A 20,638-nucleotide genomic window follows, 5' to 3' on the forward strand; every position below is an offset into this window, starting at 1 on the left:
GTTCAAAAGGGAAGGGGGTGGTTGTACATTTGTGCTTGACTACGCACAGACTATTTCTGGTAGGACACACAAGACGCGGTTGCAGTCGCTGCCTGTGGGGAGGGGGACCTGGCGGTGGGGACACGGGGGAGGGGCGCTCACTTGGCACTGAATACCATTTTTTCTATTTGGCTGTTTTCAGTCTGAATGTTTTTCTCGGTGAATGTTTGATGTTGTCAGAAGAAGGATTCCATGTTTTTAATAGCACCTTTATAAAAATTATTTAAAATTCTTGAAAATGTTTGTAATGGGCCACGCAGACGTTCTAGGAATGGAATGAGCATGTCTCATCCGTCAGGGGTTGTCAAAACAGAGCCCAATGTGGGCCCAGGGCCAAAGTGACCAACATCCTTTCCAAAGATATCTTTGGGTAGCCGTGGAGGCCAGAGTGTGTGTGCATCCATTCGAACCCCTCTTTGAAGGGACCCAAGTGTGAAGGACCCTCCCCAAGCCCCCCCCCCCCCCGCCCCGTGGGACTCCTGTGGCCTCAGCCACAAAGCAACAGATAGGGATCTGTTGGGCCTTCCCCCTGTGCTGCATGGGAGGGCTCAGGAAACTGTAGAGTGCTGTACCCCAGAGGCACGGCTGTGGTGTACTGCCCCTCGACGGTGCCTGCTAACCACCCCAGGAGACTGCACGTTACCCCAAATCTAGCCATGTCCCCAGCACTGCCACCACTCCTGTCTGGGCCCCCACTGCTCCCCAGAGCTATTTCAGCAGGCTTCCCACTTGCCTTCCTGCCTCCACTGTCACCCTGCCCCCAAGTCTATTCTCATCAAGAGAGAATGTGTCCATACCCAAGTCAGGTCATACCCCTCCTCTGTTCCATATCCTCCCTTGGCTCCTACCTACCTGGCTAACGAGGCCCTCCCAAGCTGCCCCCATCTCTTTTTTGCCTCCCTGAATAAGGTGACCAAATACTCTTATCGTTCAGACCTATTAATAATGACAGTGAGACCACAGGTGTAAATGGGACGTGTCCGGGACAAGCTTATGTATGGTAGTCCCATCTCGAACCTCAGTACGGCCCCTTCAGCCACTATGTTCTCTGAATAGATTGAGCACATTCCTGCCTCAGGACCTTTGAACTGGTTGTTTTCCCAGCCACGTGTTACAAGAAATGCCAACGCCCTCCCTGCTTCAGGTTTCTGTTCAAATGTTACTTCACTGGGGCTTCTCCTGTCCATCGTATGAAAATAGCATCCCTGGTCACTCTCCTTCTCCCGCCCCGGCTTTATTTTTCATCATGGATCATCACTTTTATACTACAATCATATTTGTGTTATCTGTGTAATGTCTGGCTGTCTTACTGCAATGACACGTCCATGGAGGCAGGGCCTGTGTCTGATCACTGCTGGACCCAGAGCAGTGCCTGGCACATAGTGGGTGTCCAACAGACATTAACTGAGTAAATTAATCGTACCCATTTGGTTGATGGGGAAACTGAGGCTCAGAGAGGTTCAGGAATTCACCTGAAATTACCCAGCTAAAAATCAACCCTGGGCCTGGTTCCCTTTTTCTGATGCTGCCCTGGGGACCAGCCCCCTGTGTACCAGGTCCTACGCTGCCCTTCGCAAGGGCCCCCAGCATCCCAGGCTTCCCTGCATCTCTCATACAGAGGGAGGAGGCCCAGAGGTGAGCTGCATTCTTGTCCAAGAATAGTAATGATTCATTCCAGGGTGGGATCCAAAAAAGAATCGCCTGGACGTCTGTTTTGAGTCGGCCGCCCCGCTGCCGTCCAGCCGGCACTCAGAGATGTAAATACGTCCTCCGAGTGGGCCAAATCGTTTCCTTTTGACTGCCGGCCAGCCATTTATTGGCCATGGCTCTTCCCTGGAGACTGGCGGAGGCAACAATTATAAAAGAGCCCGTCCTCCCCGAGCATGGGGCCACACAAGGCTCTCTCCACCGCCTCCTCCTTCCGACAGCTGCAGGGGAAGATTGGCTGAGCACGGCTTGTTTGCAAATATGACTCATTTCTTTGATTCTAATAAAGCCTAATGATACGTGCTGAGCTCCCGGGGGGCTCGGGAGGAACCAGGGAGGAAGGCATGGCTCCGGCCTGATGGAGGGCATTAGGCCAGATCTGGCCCCGCCTGGCTTCCAGGGCTGGGGTGAAGCAGGACCCTTGGGACAGACAGAAGAGGACCCCAGAGCAGAGACACGCAGGACGAGGTTAAGCGGGGGCAGAAGCTCTGTTTTCCATCACAGAGCAACTCAGAGTCCAATTATAATTCACAGCCAGTGTGAAATGAATGTCCCAGGGGCCCAGGTGGCTGTCACAGGGGTCTGCAAGGGCACATCTCACCAGCTCCTGCTGACAGTGGTGCTTTGGCGCTGCAGACAGGGTGGGCGTGGGGGGTCCAGGCCAAGAGAAGACCCCACGCAACCTGAGAGTGGGTCACGCAAACACATACGGCACAATTTTACCTGTGACCATGGGCTTGCGGCTGGTGGGGACACAGACGCTGCAGGTGGCGTCTGGTGGCAGAGGTGAGGTCTAGGAGCTCTGCTGCCTGTCTAGCTCCCTGCGTCACTTAACCTCTCTGGTCCTCAGTGTCATCCCCAAGGAGCCGTGACTGGAGGCCCTGTCCTTAGCATATCCCTTGTCTTAGCTCTTTAAATAGAGCCAGACTGTGAAGGTGTTGAAACCATGCTATCTCCAAGGTTTAGAGAGGTGAGGTCACTGCCCTGGGGTGCTGCAGCTGGGATGCGTGGTGGCCAGAGTCAGCCTCCCTGCTCCCGACGACCTCCTCTAGTAAAACTGGAGGGGGAGGGGCAGCTGGCAGGGATGTTCGGCAAGTTCCTTCCCTGTCCAGGGCCCATAAGGAAGTCTCAGCTTTCACAGTGCCTTCTTATCTTGATTCCTAGGCAGCTCTCATCAGGCATCGTTTGCTGAAGGCAAGGTCACCTCGAAGACCTACGCGTCTGCTGCAGGTGAGAGACGTGGAGGGAAACGATGGCTGGGGCCGGGCTTTAGCTGGAGGGATATGGAGACCAGCCTTTTGAGAGTCAGCTGATACCAGTCACAGATACCTCCATAATGCCCCAGCAAGCCTCTCCTAATGGAAGCCGCAGAGCTGGTCACTGTAGGGCTGGTGGCTATTTTCAGGGGAAATCACAGAAGCTATGTGTCACCCCAAAGGGAACCCAGACCCACTGATGCCTGAACCCTGTGAGGCCCTGTCTATAGTTGGTGCTTCATATATGCCCTAGTCTCTCTCCCACTACTGTGTTCCTTGAGCAGTGTCCAAAACATATTCACTCATGTCGCTCCCCTTCTCGTATACCTTCTATGGCTCCCCCTCCTAGAGAACAAAGCTCAAACTTACCGGGCTAACATTCAGAGCCTCAAACCTTCTCCTGGCCCCATGCGTCCTACACTCCGGCCAAACTGGTGACTTTACTACTCCCAAACACTTGTGTGCGTTCAGAATGGCATGCCTCTTCATGGGCTGTTCCTTCCACCCAGAACGTCTTTTCTCTCTCCTTTCCAGCCTAGGGAGCTCCTATTCACGCCTCAAAGCCCAGCTCATATGGCCTTTCCACTTGCAGTTGAGGAAACCAGGCCAGAGAGGGGTGGCTACCTTGCTGCTCTGGGCTACAAAGCCAAGTGGATGCAGACAAGCAATCAGTGAGAAGAATCGGCACTCGGTGGGCACTCACTGTGTTGAAACATTCTCACTTAATCCCCCCGGGCTGAGTGAGATCATAGTATCACAAAAGCCAGGAGAGGGTTCTGGGCTGAGAAATGCCACATTTGGATTCACAGTTGACTGCAGAGACACAAGGGTAAGGCAGGGAGAGGAGAGTCCAGCGCTGGGGTCTGGGAGAGTGATGAAGGGACTCCCATGCAGGGTGGGGGGGGAGTGCAAGTGGGGAGAGGGGTCAGACTCTGGATATACTTGAAAGGGAGAGCCAAGAGCACCTGCGAACTGGATGGGAGCTTTGAGGTGGGCAGGGGTTTGGGATGAATCCTACGACTTCCCTCCTCGAAGCGCCTCTCCAAAGATGAAATGCAGTGAGAGGGGCAAGTCCCCGGCACAGTGCTCACTGGAGCCGTTAGTTCTCTTTCCTCCCCCCTCTTCCATGTGCAGGAGAAGGGAGGCTCTAGAAGGCTGGGAGCTGGGCCCTTCTCACCCTTAGCACCTGGCCCAGGGCTACACTGCACTGAAGCCCCCGGCCCCACTCACTGGCCCCAGCCTCTGCTCGTGCAGGTGGCCGGCCAGGTCTTCTCGACTAAGCCTGCATTCCAGGCTCCTGTTCTGTCCAGGCCCCAGTCCTCCCCAGGGTTCCAAAAGAGGGTAAGCCACTTGGAGACATTCAGGTGGGCTCACAAAGCTCTGCTGGGACCCAAAGGCTGGAGTGGAAGGTGAGCACCCGGCAGGTGGCCGGCGCTCTGTGGGCGGAGCAAGTCCATCTGCATCACGTGGGCCTTCGGAAGCCGCCTGCGGGCTCCGGACAGTTCTGAAGATAAATCCTGTGTCCGTGGCTTCCAGGCCAGGAAGGGCAGCTTGGGCACTCAGGATGGGGATTCTGGAAGGCGGGAGCCTTAGAACCCACAGGAGGGCCCAGTGTGGGGGACGGGCACGTGAGAAGGCATGGGAAAAACCAGACACCCTGAGGACCTCATTGCTCTTATGAGTCCTTCCCAAGAGCCCTCACGTCTACGCTAGCAGAGAGGGGGAAGGAGGACAGTCCCTTTGCAATTTGGGGGGAGGGGTGGTGCATACGGGAATTTGAGAAGGGGCCATTCTTAGTCCCTCTGAAGGGCAGATCACTTGAGTTCCAAATGCCCCTAGAGGGAAGTTTTATCCACTACGAGGACACTCAATAAATTAAAATGGCCCACATTTCTCAAGCAGCTTCTCAGAGCTCGGTCTCACTCTGAGAAGCTGCACAGTCTCACAGTCTGTGTCTCTGAGTGAGACTCAGAGCTGTGCACAGTCTCACTCAGTTAAGGGCAGCCCTACATCCCTGGAAGGGCAGTGCTATGATCTCCCCAAGTACAGGGGAGAACACTGGGGTCCAGAGAGGAAAAAGCACCTGTCCAAGCTAGGACCGGCAGATCGAGGGTTCAAACCCAGGCAGCCAATCGTGCCTGAGGCAATGAGGTCCCAGCAGGTATCCAAGTGGCTGGTTGGGCACCAGTTTCCTGGGTGGGGCAGGCCGCGTGTGGTCAGGCTGTGCCAGGAACAGCCGAGAGCACACAAGGCTGTGGTTTCGGGCCCCACTCAAGTGAGAAGTTCATGGTGCCTGCATTTCTTTGTCTATAAACTCGGCTGTCTGGTGGGGGTGGCGTGGAGTGGGTGACGAATATGCTTGTAATGCCCTCTCTGTCTACAAGTGGAAAATATGTACACACAGAGAGCCCTTGTCCAAGCAGGCCTAGGGCCTTGTGAGCACAGACTGAGGCTCGCATGTCACGACAGGGAATGGACGACCTGAGAGTGGGCCACCTGACCCTATCTTGCCTAGGATTTCCGGGCCCTAGCCCTAACGCATGGCTGGGACTGGTCAGCAGGCAACCCCCTCTTCTGTGGGCCTGTTCCTGGGCCAGCTTCTAAGAGCGGGGAAGACCCTTGGAAACCCCAAAGCTGCACACAAAGAGGAATAACATCTCATGACGATGAGGGACCACCCCCTTCCTTACTGATGTCTCCTGTCCCTGGCTCTCACCCTCCAGGTGAGGACTTATCTCAGTCATTTTCAGGACCATCAGGATCATACCAAGGTGCCAAACCCCAAGTTTAGTGGAAAATGACGCACAAGTCCATTTTTGATTGGCCTCCAAACACTGGGTTCACAGGACTCCCTCGGACATCAGCAAAGAGGTGCCCAAACTTCAGGTTTCCACATTCTGCCTTTCTGCTGTCTGTCCGCTGTCTGTATTCCTGTAGGTGCTGACTACATTGTGGTAAACCATAAAAACGCCCATAGCTCTCTACTCCTCTCCTGAAGAGACAGGGCCTAGCTCCTACTTCTTGAATCTGGGTTAGCCTGTGGCTTTCTTTGGCCAATGGGACATTAATGAAAATGGAGCAGAGGCTTGAAAAGAGATCCTGTGCTGGGGCTTTCCCATTCGTTGTTTTGGAAACGCTGAGCCTCCTGTAAACAGGCCCAGGCTCAGGCTAGCCAGCTGCATGATGGACCCATATGGACCCATTGCCCCTGGCACCCCAGCCAATAGCCAGCTAATCCCCAGAAGAGCTATCCTGAGATCCTGCAGCTGACCTACCCATGAAGGAGCCCAGCAAAGACCAGAAGAACTGCCCAGCCAAGCTCAGCCCAAACTGCCAATGAGCAGAACCATGAGCCAAATAAATGGTGGTTGTTTAAAGCTACCAAATTTGGGGGTGATTGTTACACAGCAAAAGCTAGCCAATACATATTTTCTTGCTCTATCTATTCACCTTTCCGCTTGAGTAATTCCTTCAGCTTCATACATGCATTTTTCTCTACGCAATAACAGGTTTGATGTGCTAACTATACATTTTTTCCAAAAATGCATTAAGAAAACTACATCATTTTCAGACAACAGAAGTACATATACCTGCATACGGGTGTAGGAATGATTCATTCCCCTCATTTGACAGTTAAAGAAACTGAGGCTCAGAAAGGGGCAGTGACTTGCCGAAGGTCAAACAGCCAGTAAAATGGCAGAACTGGGATTCGGTTCCAGGCCTGTCTGAGACCAAAGGCATGGATTGATGTCCAAATCTGCACCCTCCTTCCCCCACCATCCATCCCAAGACAGTGACTGCCACATCCCTGGGGAGAAGATGAGGGAGTAGGCTGTCGTCCAGCCCCCAACCCGTGCCCTCCTCCCTCCTGCCTTCGGTGAGGCTGGCCTTACTCCCAGAACTCGGTGACGGGCGAGGTGAAGTTGTTGGTGTTGAGGGTGGCCCACAGGCTCTTGTTCTTGCGCATAGTGTCTTCCATGCACTGCGGCGTGTTCCAGCTGTGGTTACAGTGTGCCCAGGGCAGCTCCGACTGGAAGGACTGGAACAGATAGTATGTGGCCCAGGCCAGGATGATGACGTAGTATATATTCAGGAGGGACACGATCACGATGGAGGCATAGCCGATGCCTGTGGGTGTGGGCAATCAAGATGAGAATCAGGAGGGGGGCCAGACCCACCATGGCCACCTATTCAACTTCAGTATCCCCAGGGCTGGGGCCCAGACGGGCCCTTCAATAATGACCAGCAAATAGGGGCACCTGGGTGGATCAATTGGTTAAGCTCCTGACTCCGGCCAGGTCATGATCTTGCAGTTCGTGAGTTTGAGCCCTGTGTCTGACTCTGTGCTGACAGCTTGGAGCCTGGAGCCTGCTTCCAAATCTGTGTCTCCCTCTCTCGCTGCCCCTCCCCCACTCACACACACACACACACACACACACACACACACACTCTCTCTCTCTCTCTCTCTCTCTGTCTCAAAAATAAATAACCATTAAAAATTTTTTTAAAAAACCTAATGACCAGCAAATATTTATAGGATGAATGGATGGCCGGATGGATGGGTGGATGGGTGAAAGAACGGATGGTCTGATAAGCAGGATGAATGGAAGGATGGATAGAGGATGGGTAGAGCGATGAATATATGGCTGGATAGATAGATGAGTAGATGGATAGATGTTTGGTTGGATAGACAGCTGAATGGATAGATCTTGGGTTGATAGATGGATGTTCAATATGTTGGATGGATGTATGGATGGTGGCTGGTTGGAAGGTTAGGTAGATGAATGGATGGATGAATGAGGGGATGGGTAGATGGGTAGACGGAAGGCTGGTCTAATTGACTAATGGAAGAAAGTTTACTGGATGGATGGATGGATAGGTTTATATAGATGAATGAATGGACTCACACATCCTCCCACCCCTGCCAATTATAATCATAACAGTGATTATTTTATGAGTGCATACTAGGTATTAGGCATAGGAGTAAATGTTATAATAATAATAATAAAGTTACCATTAATTTGGTGCTTAGTACATATACAAGACACTTTTACGTAGCAATGTCATTTTGTCTTCATAGTAACCCTATGAAAGTAAGCATACTATTTCCATTTTACAGATGAGGAAACTGAGACACGAGGCGATTAAGGGACTTTCCCAGAGTCACAAGAGTTCGAGCAAGAGGAGGACACAGGACATGACATCATACAGCTCCTGAATTTGAGTGCTTATCTTCTGCATTATACGGCTGAGCAGCTGCTACATACGGATCCTTCAACAGCGCAGAGAGGTGGGAACCGCTCATATGTATTGGGCAGCCACCGCGGGCCGCAGCATCACAGGAATAACACACCAACTGCCTGCCACCGTGCGTCAGGCTCAGTGCCAAGTGGGCTTGCATGAGGCTCCAATGTACCTCGCAAATAGTAGGTGCTCAATAAAAATTTGCTGACCCGATGAACGCCAGGCCCCGGGTGACCTTTGTCCCATACTCACCGGAGAACAAGGGGCAGATCTTTTCCCAGCAGGTGATGCCCCCTTCAGAGGTGTACTGGCCTATGATTACCTCCAGGAAAAACACAGGCAGGCCGCCGCCAAACAGGAAAATAAAATATGGTATGAGAAACGCACCTGCAGAGAGAGCAGAGTGGGATGAGGGTCAGACTGCGGCTGCCACAGGGGCCACTCCCAAGCCCTCCCGGCTAATGGAATCCAGGAGAATGAGGGAGGGGCGTGAGATATAAAGGCCAAACTCTTGGACCTGGTTGAAAATTCTCCAGGCCTTGCCTACCTGTCCAGGGGGCATCATCTTTCCAGTGTGCCTTCTCACTGCTTCAAACCCACCAGGTGCTTTTTGAAGCCTCCAAGCCTTTGCTTAAGCTGTGCCAACGACCTGCCTGCCTTCCCCACATCCGTCCATCTCGAACACGACCTCCTCACTGAAGCCTTCGCCCATCCTTCCCCAGGCCCGCCCAGGGCAGGAAGCTGAGAAGAACCGGCTAGGAAGGGTGCAGTGATGAGAAGCAAGAGGTGGGAGTCTCCAGCTGGGGGTAAGAGCCAGGGCGAGGGTTCCTACCTGGCATCCACTAATGGCTTCGGCGGGTCCATAAACCCTTTGAAACTGTGGGCAACTTGGGTCTATGTGTATGTGCTTTGTTCTGGGGAGCGTCTAGGGCACTCATCAGAGTCCCAAAGGCGCCTGAGACCTACAAAAGGTTAAGAAACCAGGATCTAAGGCAGAATTTCCCAAAAGGTGGTTCTCCTAACTTGGGCGGCAAGCCACCTGCTGCCAAGCAAGCCTCTGATTGCAGGCCGTCCCGGGCGCTGAGCAATTCCTCCCTGCCCAGTGTTCCGTAAGCCCTCTCCTTGCACCAGGGAGAAGGTCTCCATCACGTGCTGCCCGACTGTGATACCTCCGACAAGAGAGGATTCTAGCTCAGAATCCTCTGAGCAGCAGCAGGTTGAAAAAAACCCAAAAAACCAAAAAACACACCAAAACCCTGAACCAAAAAACCCAAGCCAGCCAACTAGCCGAACACCCATTTACATTAAAAAAAATTATCTTCAAAGGTGGTTGAAAGATACAGATTCAAGGTCTAAGCTCTGGGGACACAACGTACAGCACAACAACGGTAGTTAACAGTCCCGTACTGCATATTTCAAAGTTGCTGCGAGAAGAAATCTGAAGTCCTCAACCCAAGAAAAAAATGTCTAACTACATGGGGGGATGGATGGTCACTGGAGTTACTGTGGAGATCATTTAGCAATATACACATGTATCAGTGCATTATGTCATACACCTTAAGCTAATAAATGTCACGTGTCAATTGTATCTCAAGGAAATGGGAGCAAAATTTTTAATTAAAAAAGAATATATTTTAGAATAAATTCACCGAATTTCTTTTCTTGGATACCTTTCTATCACGGCAAATAATACTGGTTTTCCATTTATGGGGGTGGGAACAAGGTCTGCTTTTGAAGTACATTTGGATCAAGTTAGAAAAAGCCAAAGCAGGGGTGCGTGGGTGGCTCAGTGGGTTAGCGTCTGACTTTCGCTCAGGTGATGATCTCACGGTTTGTGGGTTCGAATCCCACATTGGGCTCCATGCTGACGGCACAGAGCCCGCTTGGGATTCTTTCTCTCTCTCTCTCTCTCGAAATAAATAAACTTTAAGAAAAAAAAAAAGGAAAAGAAAAGGCAAAGCAAAGGCACGTAGATATGGGGGGATTTATGAAGGGGCCATGTGAATGCCTGAGGCCTGGGTCATATGGGTCTGGCCTCATCACCTCCCGAGAGAGAGATGGTAAAGGACTTACTTGAGGTTGCCCAGCAAGACCCTGACAGAATATCACCTGACTCCCAGTTGTGCTCATTTCTTGCCTCTGAGATGGGGTGGGAGGTAGCAGGCTGACCCAGGGGAGGTCCAGGCTGGGGGCCTGGGAAAGTGGGGCATGGAGAGAACCCCGTGGTCCGGCCCCACCCTCTCCTCCAATGCCACTCTGTGCCCAGTCCAGGCTTACCTCCACCATTTTTGTAGCAGAGGTACGGGAAACGCCAGACGTTGCCCAAGCCAACGAAGCCACCAGCCACAGAGAGCACAAAGTCGATCTTGCTGGACCACTTCTCCCTCTGAGGGGGCTTCCCCTCTGCCTCATCTTCGGGCCGCGTGCCTGGGCTCTTCCCCGGGGATGGTTTCAAGATGTCTTTGTGAAAGTCTTTCAAACACTGCAGTTTCTCCTTGGTGGCCATATCCTCCTTGATTTCTGTAGGGGACAAAACAGAAGACAACGTGTGCTCAGTAAGGGACGGCCTGTTTGTCTTCGGCACATGCTCTCCTTTCTCATCCATGAGCTGGCTCTGATCCACCCAGGCCAGTGGCAGGGGGCCTGACGTCCCCTGTCTATCCACTGCTCTGTCCTGAGTGATTTGGACCCCCTAGGTGATCAGGGACCTCAAGACTCAGGAACTGACAGGTTCCCCAGGCACCTGCTGAACAGAAGCACGGGGATCCCATGTTTGTCGTCTCCAAATGTCATGCCTCGTTCTGCACCCGGAGGCAGAGAAGCCACCCCAACGCTGGCATCATCTCCACAAAATAAGACACATGCCGGGCAAATCCAAGGTAACTTCCCGATAACAGCCTGCCTGCGTTTGCTAGAAATGAACAGACACTGTCTCAAATTTCAGATTTGCCTAGAGAATGATGGCTCCCATTTCATTCAAGACCCAGCACAGTGACTGGCCATAGGAGGTTCTCGTTCCCAGCTTTGAAAAAGCAGATTCGAAAAAGAAAGAATGGCTAAACATAAATGAATACGGAATGGAGTCTCAAGCTGGAATGGACACAGTATTTGAAAAACGAGGTTTCCACCAAAGTATGGAAAACAGATGTTTATGAAACAGGTTTGCAGTTCATTAACCAGTCACATCTCTGCGGCACACTGTGGGGCTAACGGAAGAACAGGGGCTAATGTCCATTTGCCCATCCCTCTCTAGCCACTCTGGCTTGCTCTAACCCCTGCGCCATCCAGGCTCTCTTGCCCTCTGACTCCCTGTTGGGTTCAGCAATGGAAGACCCCAGATGAGGTCCAATCTCCAAGTCCCCAGAAGCTGTTCAGGATCACACTCAGCCCACCCCAGCTTTGAGCCCACTCTAGAGGAAGTCTGCCAACAGCCAGGAAAGAACATCTTTCTCTACTTCCCAGCTCCCTGAGCCCTACCCCCCGCTGCCAGCTTGGCTTTGAGGGAAGAGCACCGCGAGCCCCAGCCCAGGGTGAGAGGGTGCCTTTGAGGGTTTACCCCCACCCGGCGGACGGCCACGGAAGGCAGCTGAGCTGGGGGAGCCAGACCTAGGGGGCCTACCCACCCCTCCCCGAGCAGAATAAAAAGTGTGACCAACTCATAGCCAAACAGCCTGGGATCCAAACGGATGGCCAACATGGAAATAACCAAGAGAAGTCAAGATTTCTAGGTTTTCTTAAGACACGTGAAGGTCATCAGGCCTCTTTGGGTTCACATTCCTCAAGGGAACGATCGGCTGGACCAGATGCGGCCCGCTCACCGGAGCACACCCTGGCCCGCTTGCCACCTGGCTCACAGGACATCTCTAGTGGGGATCTGAGTCTGCCTTAGCAAAGTGCTTAGCACTATGTACCTGACAATGTCTTGCTCAAGCCCTTGCTTCCTTGTTAACCGTCTCCACCTTGACAAGAACACAGGCTCCATGGCGACAAAGACCTGCCTTATCTACTGCTGTGCCCAAAACCTGGAGTGCAGGAGGTCGCCAGGTAAGAACGGATGTGTAAATGGTCCCCAGAGTGGGGTCTTCAAGCAGCTGTTGCCACGTCCCAGCTCTGATGCCAGCGAGTGTCTCCGCCTGGCATGGGTGGTGGTCTGGGCAGGGTGAGTTGGGGGCTGCCTGAGGACCTGGGGTGTGCAGAGGATGCCCTGGCCTGGCCCCAGCAGACAGACCCACAGGAGCCATGCTCTGAGGAGGAGAGGCACAAAAGCACAACAGAACCCCCATTTCCCCCACGCCTCCTTCCTCTCCCTGGCTCGGGGTGGGGGACCCCGATTGTTTCGCTATCTGGCCATGAGCAGACCAAGAAAAGGCTTCCTGGAGCCGCCGGGCGCTCGCTGAGCCCTTCCTCTGTCTCCTGGAGCGCAGACTGGTGGCGGCATCCGCACAGCCTTTCTTTGCCCTGCTCCCTCGGGGCGACGTGGGGGTTCGGCCAGGCGTATGGCTACTGTAAAAATAGCCCCAGCGGCCAGCATTGTTCTAGCATTAATTTGTGCAGCCCCCGATGGTTATCTGAGCAGCCCATTGTGGGCTGGCTGGATGGGAGCATAATTGGAGGATGTGGGACTCAAGTCCTTCCTAGTGAAGATGTTTTTCAGGGAATGACCCCTGAACCTCCTCACCAAGAGGGTCGGTTCCGCCCTTTCAGGCTCTCCTTGGATCTCGGGGCTACGAGGCACTTCACAAGGTCAGCCAGGCGGAGGGGGGAGGTGGCCAGCTTCTGTTCGCAGAGGCAGCTGGGAACGGCGAAAGTTCTGCCCCAGTAGGATACTAGGAGCCGGGGCAGCTTCCCTGTGGCTACCCTGAGAGTCCTGGCTCTGCCCCCCAGGTCCCCAAACCCACTTGCCAGGCTGGCACTCAGAGGACCCTGCAGAAACGTGGGGGTGGGGGGCAGCAACAAGTTCCCTGAGACCCTCTGCTCCAGGCTCCTGTCTCCCATGAGGTGAGACCTCCAGCCCCTTCTCCCCTCAGGACCCCGTCTTCCCAGCACCCAGCACCCGTGGCTGAGCCAGGATGTGGGCGGGGCTTGAATGGGGCACAGCTGGGGCCTGTCACATGTCTGGCACCACGGGGGTTTCCCGTCTCCTCATCCCAAAAGCACATCCAGGGACGTGTTCTTCTGTTACGTCACCTGTCTCACCCATGGCTGCCACGAATACAAGCCCACCCGCCCTTCAGGAACACACCAGCCGGTTGCCCTGCCTCTGGCTCCCTGACGCCAGGCCACAGTCTGTGACCTCGTCCAAGACCTACTCATGCCCTGATGAGGCCAGGCCCAGGTGCAGGCATCCCACCTCCTGCTCAGGGGGCTCATTCCAAGCCCTTCTGTGGTGCCTGACCAGCCCCGTGCCTGTAAAAGCCCATTGCAGCAAGACCCTTGGCTTCCGCCCCCTGTACATTCCTGGCATCCACCCACATCTCTCCGTTGCCATGGCAACCGCGGTGCTCAGGGGCCCTGACAGCTCTTGCCTGGGCATCTGCAGCAGCCTCCTCCCAGGTCTCCCTGCTGCTACACTGTCCCAGCTCCCCAAACCGTTCTCAGCGCAGCCGCTGAGGGCAACGTATAGAGCACAGCAGACCAGAACATACCCCATTACTCCTAGGAGAAAACACAAACTCCTCACCACAGCCTAGGCGCCATCTCCCCATTCTCCCTTCTCCTTGCGACACTCTTTCGTTCATCCCACTCCTCAGCTTCAGGCTCCCTACACGTCTGCTTCAAGCCCTCTGGTGGCAACCTGACCCCTGGAGGAACTGGAGTATGAGACCCGGCCTAGAAGCTGACAGCCGTTTCCTGGCTGGGTGTCCTCGGGCAAGTTGCTCAACCTCTCCAGTCTTTCGTGGCCTCACCTGTAACGTGGGGATAATCACGCCCAGCTCATAGGGATATTGTGGAGACTCCACAGGGGAGGAGAGGAATGCATGGAAAGTACTTAGAACCGTAGTGGCAAGTAGCAAGTACTCCTTACACAGGAGCGGCTGCGTTACTGTTGTTACCGCCACAATTATTATTGGGTTCACCTTGACCTTGGGGTATGCAAGGCCTTGGTTCTACTCAAGGGGAGATCTGTGAGACCCGGGGAGGCCAAGTGACACTCCTGAGGTCATACACCCGGTAGTGACAGTAACCGTAACGCGTTAGCCGAACTTTCAGCTCTGCCGCCAATCCCTCCCCCCGCCCAGCCCAATCTCAGACAACACCTTCCCTGGAATACTTCCATCCAACTCTGCAGACTCCTGGAAGCCCGCTAATTCCCACCTGTCACCCCACAACACCCTCCCCACAGTGCAGTGAGCACTTAGGAACAAGCCCCCTCCTAGGCATTCCAGCAGCCCGCTGGCTGCCAAAAGCTGTTTTCCTTGGCCCCAGGCCCAGGGCTATTTTGTAGCCGTGATACATAATTCCCCATTTTAAGAGCTTCCTCTTTGGTTATTACAGCTACAAGTGATTAGAATCGGCATTAGAATCAGCTCTGACACAGAGGCTCCAGGATTAAGGCTCCCTCCTTGCCCAGCTTAAATTCTCCTTGTCTCTGTTGCAGGGGTCAAGGCCAGAACTGGCTGTGCCTGAAGACCGACTTACAGATCACCTGGTCAGCTCTGGCACGTCCACGGACAGATTCGACCTGGTGCCAGCGATGCCGTGGATTTATCAGATGTTCCTTTGCTTCTCCCCCATTTAAACCCACTAGAATTTTGGTACTTACACTTTGTGCTGAGCTGTCAGTAACTAGTGGTCTATTTACTCCTCAAACAGCCTTACTGTGGAAGGGAAGGGATTTCTAGTCCTGTTTTACCCATGAAGGAAGTTGAAGCTCACGTGAGACAGTGAGTGGCCTGCTTGGGGCTATGCACACAGAAGCAGGAAGCCAGAATTCCCACCTCCACCTGCCCAATGCCTGAGGCACTGGAGCAAAGCTTAGAAGGAGGAGACCTCTGCCCTGTTTGCAGATGAAGATGCTGAGGCCAGAGGGAAAAGGCCAGATGTATAGCAGGACACAGTGGGGACTGGGTGTCCTGCCCACCTCCCATGTCCTCCCAACCCCTCTGGCCCCGGGTGCCCAGGTGCCAGCCAGCTGGACCTCGAATCAAGCTGCAGACACCGCGGTGGCTGCCTTTCCCAGCACCTGCCGCTTCAGTCCAAGGCTGTGGGGGAGAGCAAGCCCTTGCCCGAGAAGTTCTCACCCTTCCCCGGCAGAACTTGAAACGTTTCCCATAAAAAAAAAAAAAAAAAAAAAAAAAAAAATCCCACAAGGCTCTCTGGAAGAGAACGAGGACTTCAATCTCTCATTGTCACTGACTTAACCAATCAGTGAGGTTCTATCAGGTTTTCAAAATAAGAGGGCAGGTAGGTACACTTTGCTGTTTCCTCTTTAGAAGCCCTTCCACCCACTCAGAGGCACACAGTCAGCCCCTGAGATCCATCTCTGGACAGTGAGTGTTTCTCAGCAAGGCTCTGGGGGTGAGGCAAGCAGCACCTAGAATCCCAGAAGAGACCCCCTCTTAGAGGTGGAAAAATAGCAACGTCCTGTTGGGCTCACTGTGGAATTAAGCATTCTGGGGCAAGGCTTTATCCTCTCCTCCCGTTCCCCTGTCCACTCCAGAGCCAGGGTTCTGGGCTCACTGAGGCTACGATCCAGCTGCGTGACCTAGAGCAGGTAACAACCTCTCTGTGCCTCATTGGCTGTAAGAACTCCCCTCCTAGGGATTAAGTAGGACGATGCCTGTAAAATGTTCAGCACAGAGTCTCTTTTTTTTTTTTTTTTAATTTTTTTTTTCAACGTTTATTTATTTTTGGGACAGAGAGAGACAGAGCATGAACGGGGGAGGGGCAAAGAGAAGGAGACACAGAATCGGAAACAGGCTCCAGGCTCTGAGCCATCAGCCCAGAGCCCGACGCAGGGCTCGAACTCAAGGACCGCGAGATCGTGACCTGGCTGAAGTCGGACGCTTAACCGACTGTGCCACCCAGGCGCCCCAGCACAGAGTCTCTTACATGCTAAGTGATTAATAAACATTAGCTATTACTGAAGAAAACAGCTGACCACACTGGAATTTTATTAATACTGTGTGGCAGGCATCATATCCTGAGTGTTTTGAAAAGAAGAAAAAAAGCAAGCTGCATTTATGAAGCATTGACTACACACACGTTTATTTAGCAGTGTGCTAAGTGCTTTGCAAGCATTTTCTCAGTTAACCCCCTCTATGGGAGCCATTTTGCTGACGAGGCCTGGAGAGGTGAAGTCACCCATCCAGAATCACAAGTAAAACGGCCACGGAGGCTTCAAACGGCTCGCAGGTCTGCTTCAGCCTCTGTCCCATGTTCTCAAGCACTTGGCCATCTGGGATCACCTGCAAGGTGACCAAGTGAAACCAGGCCTGGTGCCTTTAAGTCCACTCCAAGCCACTGGACTGGACACATCAGGGTAGTATGGGAGGGCCAACAGGGAAGCAAGGAGCCACAGGACACAGATGGGGCAGGGCCCGGGGACCTGGGGAGCAGTCACTGCCCAGGGCCATAGGGAAGGGCTGGACAGGCTCATGAAGTGGCATTGACAGCCAGGACACACAGCACCCTGGACCAGAGCCTTCCTCCAGCAGGCAGGGAGAGCCTCCCAGACTTCTCTGATAAGTCTGAAGGGGCTCCTTCAAAGCACTGTGTCCACAGATTCCAGGCAAAGGACAGGTTCAGTGAGTAGCAGGGCTGGGATCAATTAGTAATGTCTGCCACGGCCATGCTCCTTAGGTACCCTCCTGACCCTAGGAAGCATTTGAAACCTAAGCACAAAAAACAAAAAACAAAAACCAGGGCACCTGGGTGGGTGGCTCAGTCGGTTAAGCGTCTGACTCTTGGTTTCAATTCGAGTCATGATCTCACAGTTCATGGGATCGAGCCCTGGGTCGGACTCTGAGCTAACAGCACAGACCCTGCTTGGGATTCTCTCTCTCCTTCTCTCCCTCTGCCCTCCCTTGCTCTCTCTCTTCTCTCCCTCTCTAAATAAATAAATAAACATTTTTTAAGAAAATTAAGCACCCCAAACCAACCAACCAAACAAAAAAACACGAGGTGTGTCAAGAGTGCTATTTAACACAAGACCTTAAGGGTAGCTATTTTTGAAAAGAAAGTAGAAGTTACTCAGAGAAAGACTTTTGTTTTTGTTTTTCAGGAAAAGGTGCACCTTTAAAAGATGTAATCATTTGATTAAATCACGTGGTCTGTATCCTTCTGTCTTGTTTATCTGTCTGTATCTCAGGATAACTCATGTGACAATCTCAACAGCCTACAAGGACCTGGCCGCGAAAGACAGAGTTTGGTGGGGAGGCAGGAAGGCTTCGGGGAGGAGTAAGGCTTGCGGCAAACCGGATGGGCCGCTCTCCTCAGCTCCAGCTGCTGCATATACATTTTCTAATTTCTAAAACATGCCATGGCCCAAATACAAATATGGTTTGCCTTCTTTGCTTACGCCATTACCCCAGGTCACCTGAGGTGGCCACAGCAAAGGGCAGGGCAGGGCAGGGGGCAGGCTTGCCTGGAGATGCTGACCAGCCCGGCCTCACCGGCCCAACGGCTCCCCCGGTGAGGTCATCCAGGAAGTCTGGCATTGTTTTGCCCGGAACAAAGCTGAACAATGAGCGACCGCATTCTGGTCCTAGTGAAAGTGAATTCCGTTTGGGGAATTGTTTTTAGCATGACATCTCTGGGGACAGGGCTTGTTAATCTACCTGGGGTTCATTGTCTGCGGGCGAGTTCTCCCCTTCCCTGGTTGAGCTGGAAACCCCCCACCCCACAAAAACTCAGGTCCACCCTCAGAGACCCCTCATTTCCATTGAGAGCACCTTGCCTGGCTCATTATTAGCCCTCAACCTACGTTAAGTGTCTACCTCTCCCCGAGCTTCACAGAGGCTCCCCTTTCACAGATCAGGATGCTGAAGCTTAGGGAAGGGGAAGGTCAGGCCCAGGTCACACAGTCATGAGGCAGTAGGTCAGGATTTGACCCCAGATCCTGACTCCACACCACCCAGAGACGAGGTGACCTCTGGACAGGGACCTACCAGAACAAGTCATACCTCTGGCTCTGTGATTTGCAGAGGAAAAAGTGGGTGAGAGGGAACAGGTTTTACAGAGAACCGGCCTCTGGGACAACACTGGTGGCAGGCAGGATGTGGGCCCAATGCACAGCCACCTTGTCCTCTTCTCCTCAAAAAATGTTTACAGGTGAGAGGTCCGGGGACCGGGTCCAAGTATTTTTCTTATCTCCTTAGAGGTGGCAAGCGCTGACCCAAAGCCCAGAGAACCACAGGCGGTCAACAGAGAAGAACAAAAAAGAAGGCATGCAAGCTGCATGGGAGTGAGGGGGAGGGTACTAGGTGGGGGGGAGGCAGGAGGCCAGGGCAAGGGAGGGGCCGAGGGGTGGGGGCAGGATGGCCGGCGCAGCCCCCAGGCACCAGCCAAGCAGGCCACTGAGTCAGGGGAAAGGGCAGTGGACCAGGGGCCAAAAGGCTGGGTCTAGTTCTAGTTCCACTGGGTCATGCAGGCCAAGTACTGCCCCTCTGCATCTCAGAAGTCCAGGGACAAAACAGAGCAAGGGTAACCCCGGCAGGCAGTGACTGCTGAGTAAGCACTTCCTGAGAACCTACCGTACTGGGTGCCAGGCACTGCTCTAGGAACTGGGGGCATGGAGGTGAGCCCTGAGGAGCTGCCGTTCCAGAAGGGGAGATCAATATTTACAACCAGGACCAGCATGTAGTAGACAGCCAAGCAGGATGAGATGTAAGGGACAGGGACACAGGAGTCAGTGAGGCCCCTCCGAGGAGGTAAGGTTTCATAACGGCAGACGCTCACTGAGCTTTCAGGGACCTTTCAGGGACCTTTCAGGGACCTTCCAGGCACCAATGCATTTATTCCTCTCAGCAGCCTGGATGAAGCAATGAGGCCCAGAGACACGACGTCACTTGCCTAAAGGCACACAGCTGGGATCTGAACCCAGGCAATGGGTTTTGGGGTCCATGCTTTCAACTACACCGAAACTGAGGTCTGCATGGCAAACATCTGGGGAAATGGTGTTCTCAGAGCAGGGAATGGCGTGCTCCAAAGAGGGCCACACAGGGCATGGTAAAGGAAGAGAGAAGGCCAGTGTGAGACAGAGAACAAAGGGAAACGGGATGGGGCGCCTGGGTGGCACAGTCGGTTAAGCGTCCGACTTCAGCCAGGTCACGATCTTGCGGTCCGTGAGTTCGAGCCCCGCGTCGGGCTCTGGGCTGATGGCTCAGAGCCTGGAGCCTGTTTCCGATTCTGTGTCTCCTTCTCTTTGCCCCTCCCCCGTTCATGCTCTGTCTCTCTCTGTCCCAAAAATAAATAAACATTGAAAAAAAAAATTTAAAAAAAAAAAAAAAAAAAGGGAAACGGGATAGGGTGACCTAGAGACGAGGCCATGTCCAGAGGCCAGGATTAAAAGCTGGGTTTATCCAGAGGCTGGTGGCAGCCCCCGGAGAATTTTGTGCTTGGTGGGGACTCAACCGTGTGGCTCCACAGCCCCTGCTTGTCCCTGACTGCCTGACCAACCCCTCCTTTCCACTCTGGGAGGGGATTCAAGGGCTCATGCTGGGCTTTTCCCTGTAAGCTACTACGAGTGGGGGCCTTTAGAACCTGGGTCCTTTATCCCTGACACCCCGGAGCCACCCAGCCCCCTCATCCTGTGCCAAATACCTGCAGGACTAGCTGAAGACGACCGCTGTTCTTTATGAAGAGGGATCACCCAAGGATGGGTGGCCAGAACTCCTTCCCCTTGGCCAAGGGTCACAACACCAGTGCCACAGAGAAGAAAATGTTCTTGTGAGTTGAGTCCGGACCTCAACAGTGGTGAAGCCCACGGGTTTGGGAAGAAGAGGGTCAGCCTCTGATGCTATATAATCTGAGACAAGTGACTAACCCCTGCCAAGCAGGCACTTACCTGGGGCAGTGGGGCGGAAAAGCCCCAAATGTCCCATGCTAACTGAGCACCTACTTACACTGCTGGCCCAGGGCCACTGCAGGGAGATACGAGGTCACCTCCCTGCCCTCAAGGTGCTAATGTCCAGAGACGGAGGGGAGGGACTCGTTTTGTCAAAGTAACACAAACATTATTCTGCAAGGAGGACAGGAGTCGTGCATCTGGTCAAGGGTGAATGAGAGGAGCTTCAAGGAGCAGGTGCCTGGGACACCCTCCGGGTTGGGCCCCACACAGCCTGGCTGGACCTGGACTCCTGGGGAAAGGTGAGTATCCAGGAACAGTCCAGTCTCACGGATTCTGTCGCAGCGGGCTCAGACCCCAAATGCCACTTAGGTCGATTTTGAGC

The 20,638-nt window shown here is 53.5% G+C and overlaps 1 protein-coding gene across 4 annotated transcripts in view; it reads right to left on the reverse strand.

The window, feature by feature from the left end:
• The window catches only part of SLC6A6 (solute carrier family 6 member 6), an 88,717-nt gene that overhangs the window by 33,580 nt on the left and 34,499 nt on the right, over positions 1-20,638 (reverse strand). For 3 of the 4 annotated variants that reach the window (XM_045493928.1, XM_045493930.1, XM_045493929.1), the window contains 3 exons: positions 10,524-10,766; positions 8,499-8,633; positions 6,896-7,130 (listed from right to left, as the gene is read on the reverse strand). In XM_045493928.1, the coding sequence (XP_045349884.1) occupies positions 6,896-7,130; positions 8,499-8,633; positions 10,524-10,752 (599 nt within the window). In that variant the 5' untranslated portion in view covers positions 10,753-10,766. Of the gene's footprint in view, positions 1-6,891; positions 7,131-8,498; positions 8,634-10,523; positions 10,767-20,638 lie in introns of those variants that run through there. The other variant, XM_045493931.1, reaches the window with a different exon arrangement.

Source organism: Leopardus geoffroyi, chromosome A2 (genome assembly GCF_018350155.1).
Source record: "Leopardus geoffroyi isolate Oge1 chromosome A2, O.geoffroyi_Oge1_pat1.0, whole genome shotgun sequence".
Taxonomy (NCBI): domain Eukaryota; kingdom Metazoa; phylum Chordata; class Mammalia; order Carnivora; family Felidae; genus Leopardus; species Leopardus geoffroyi.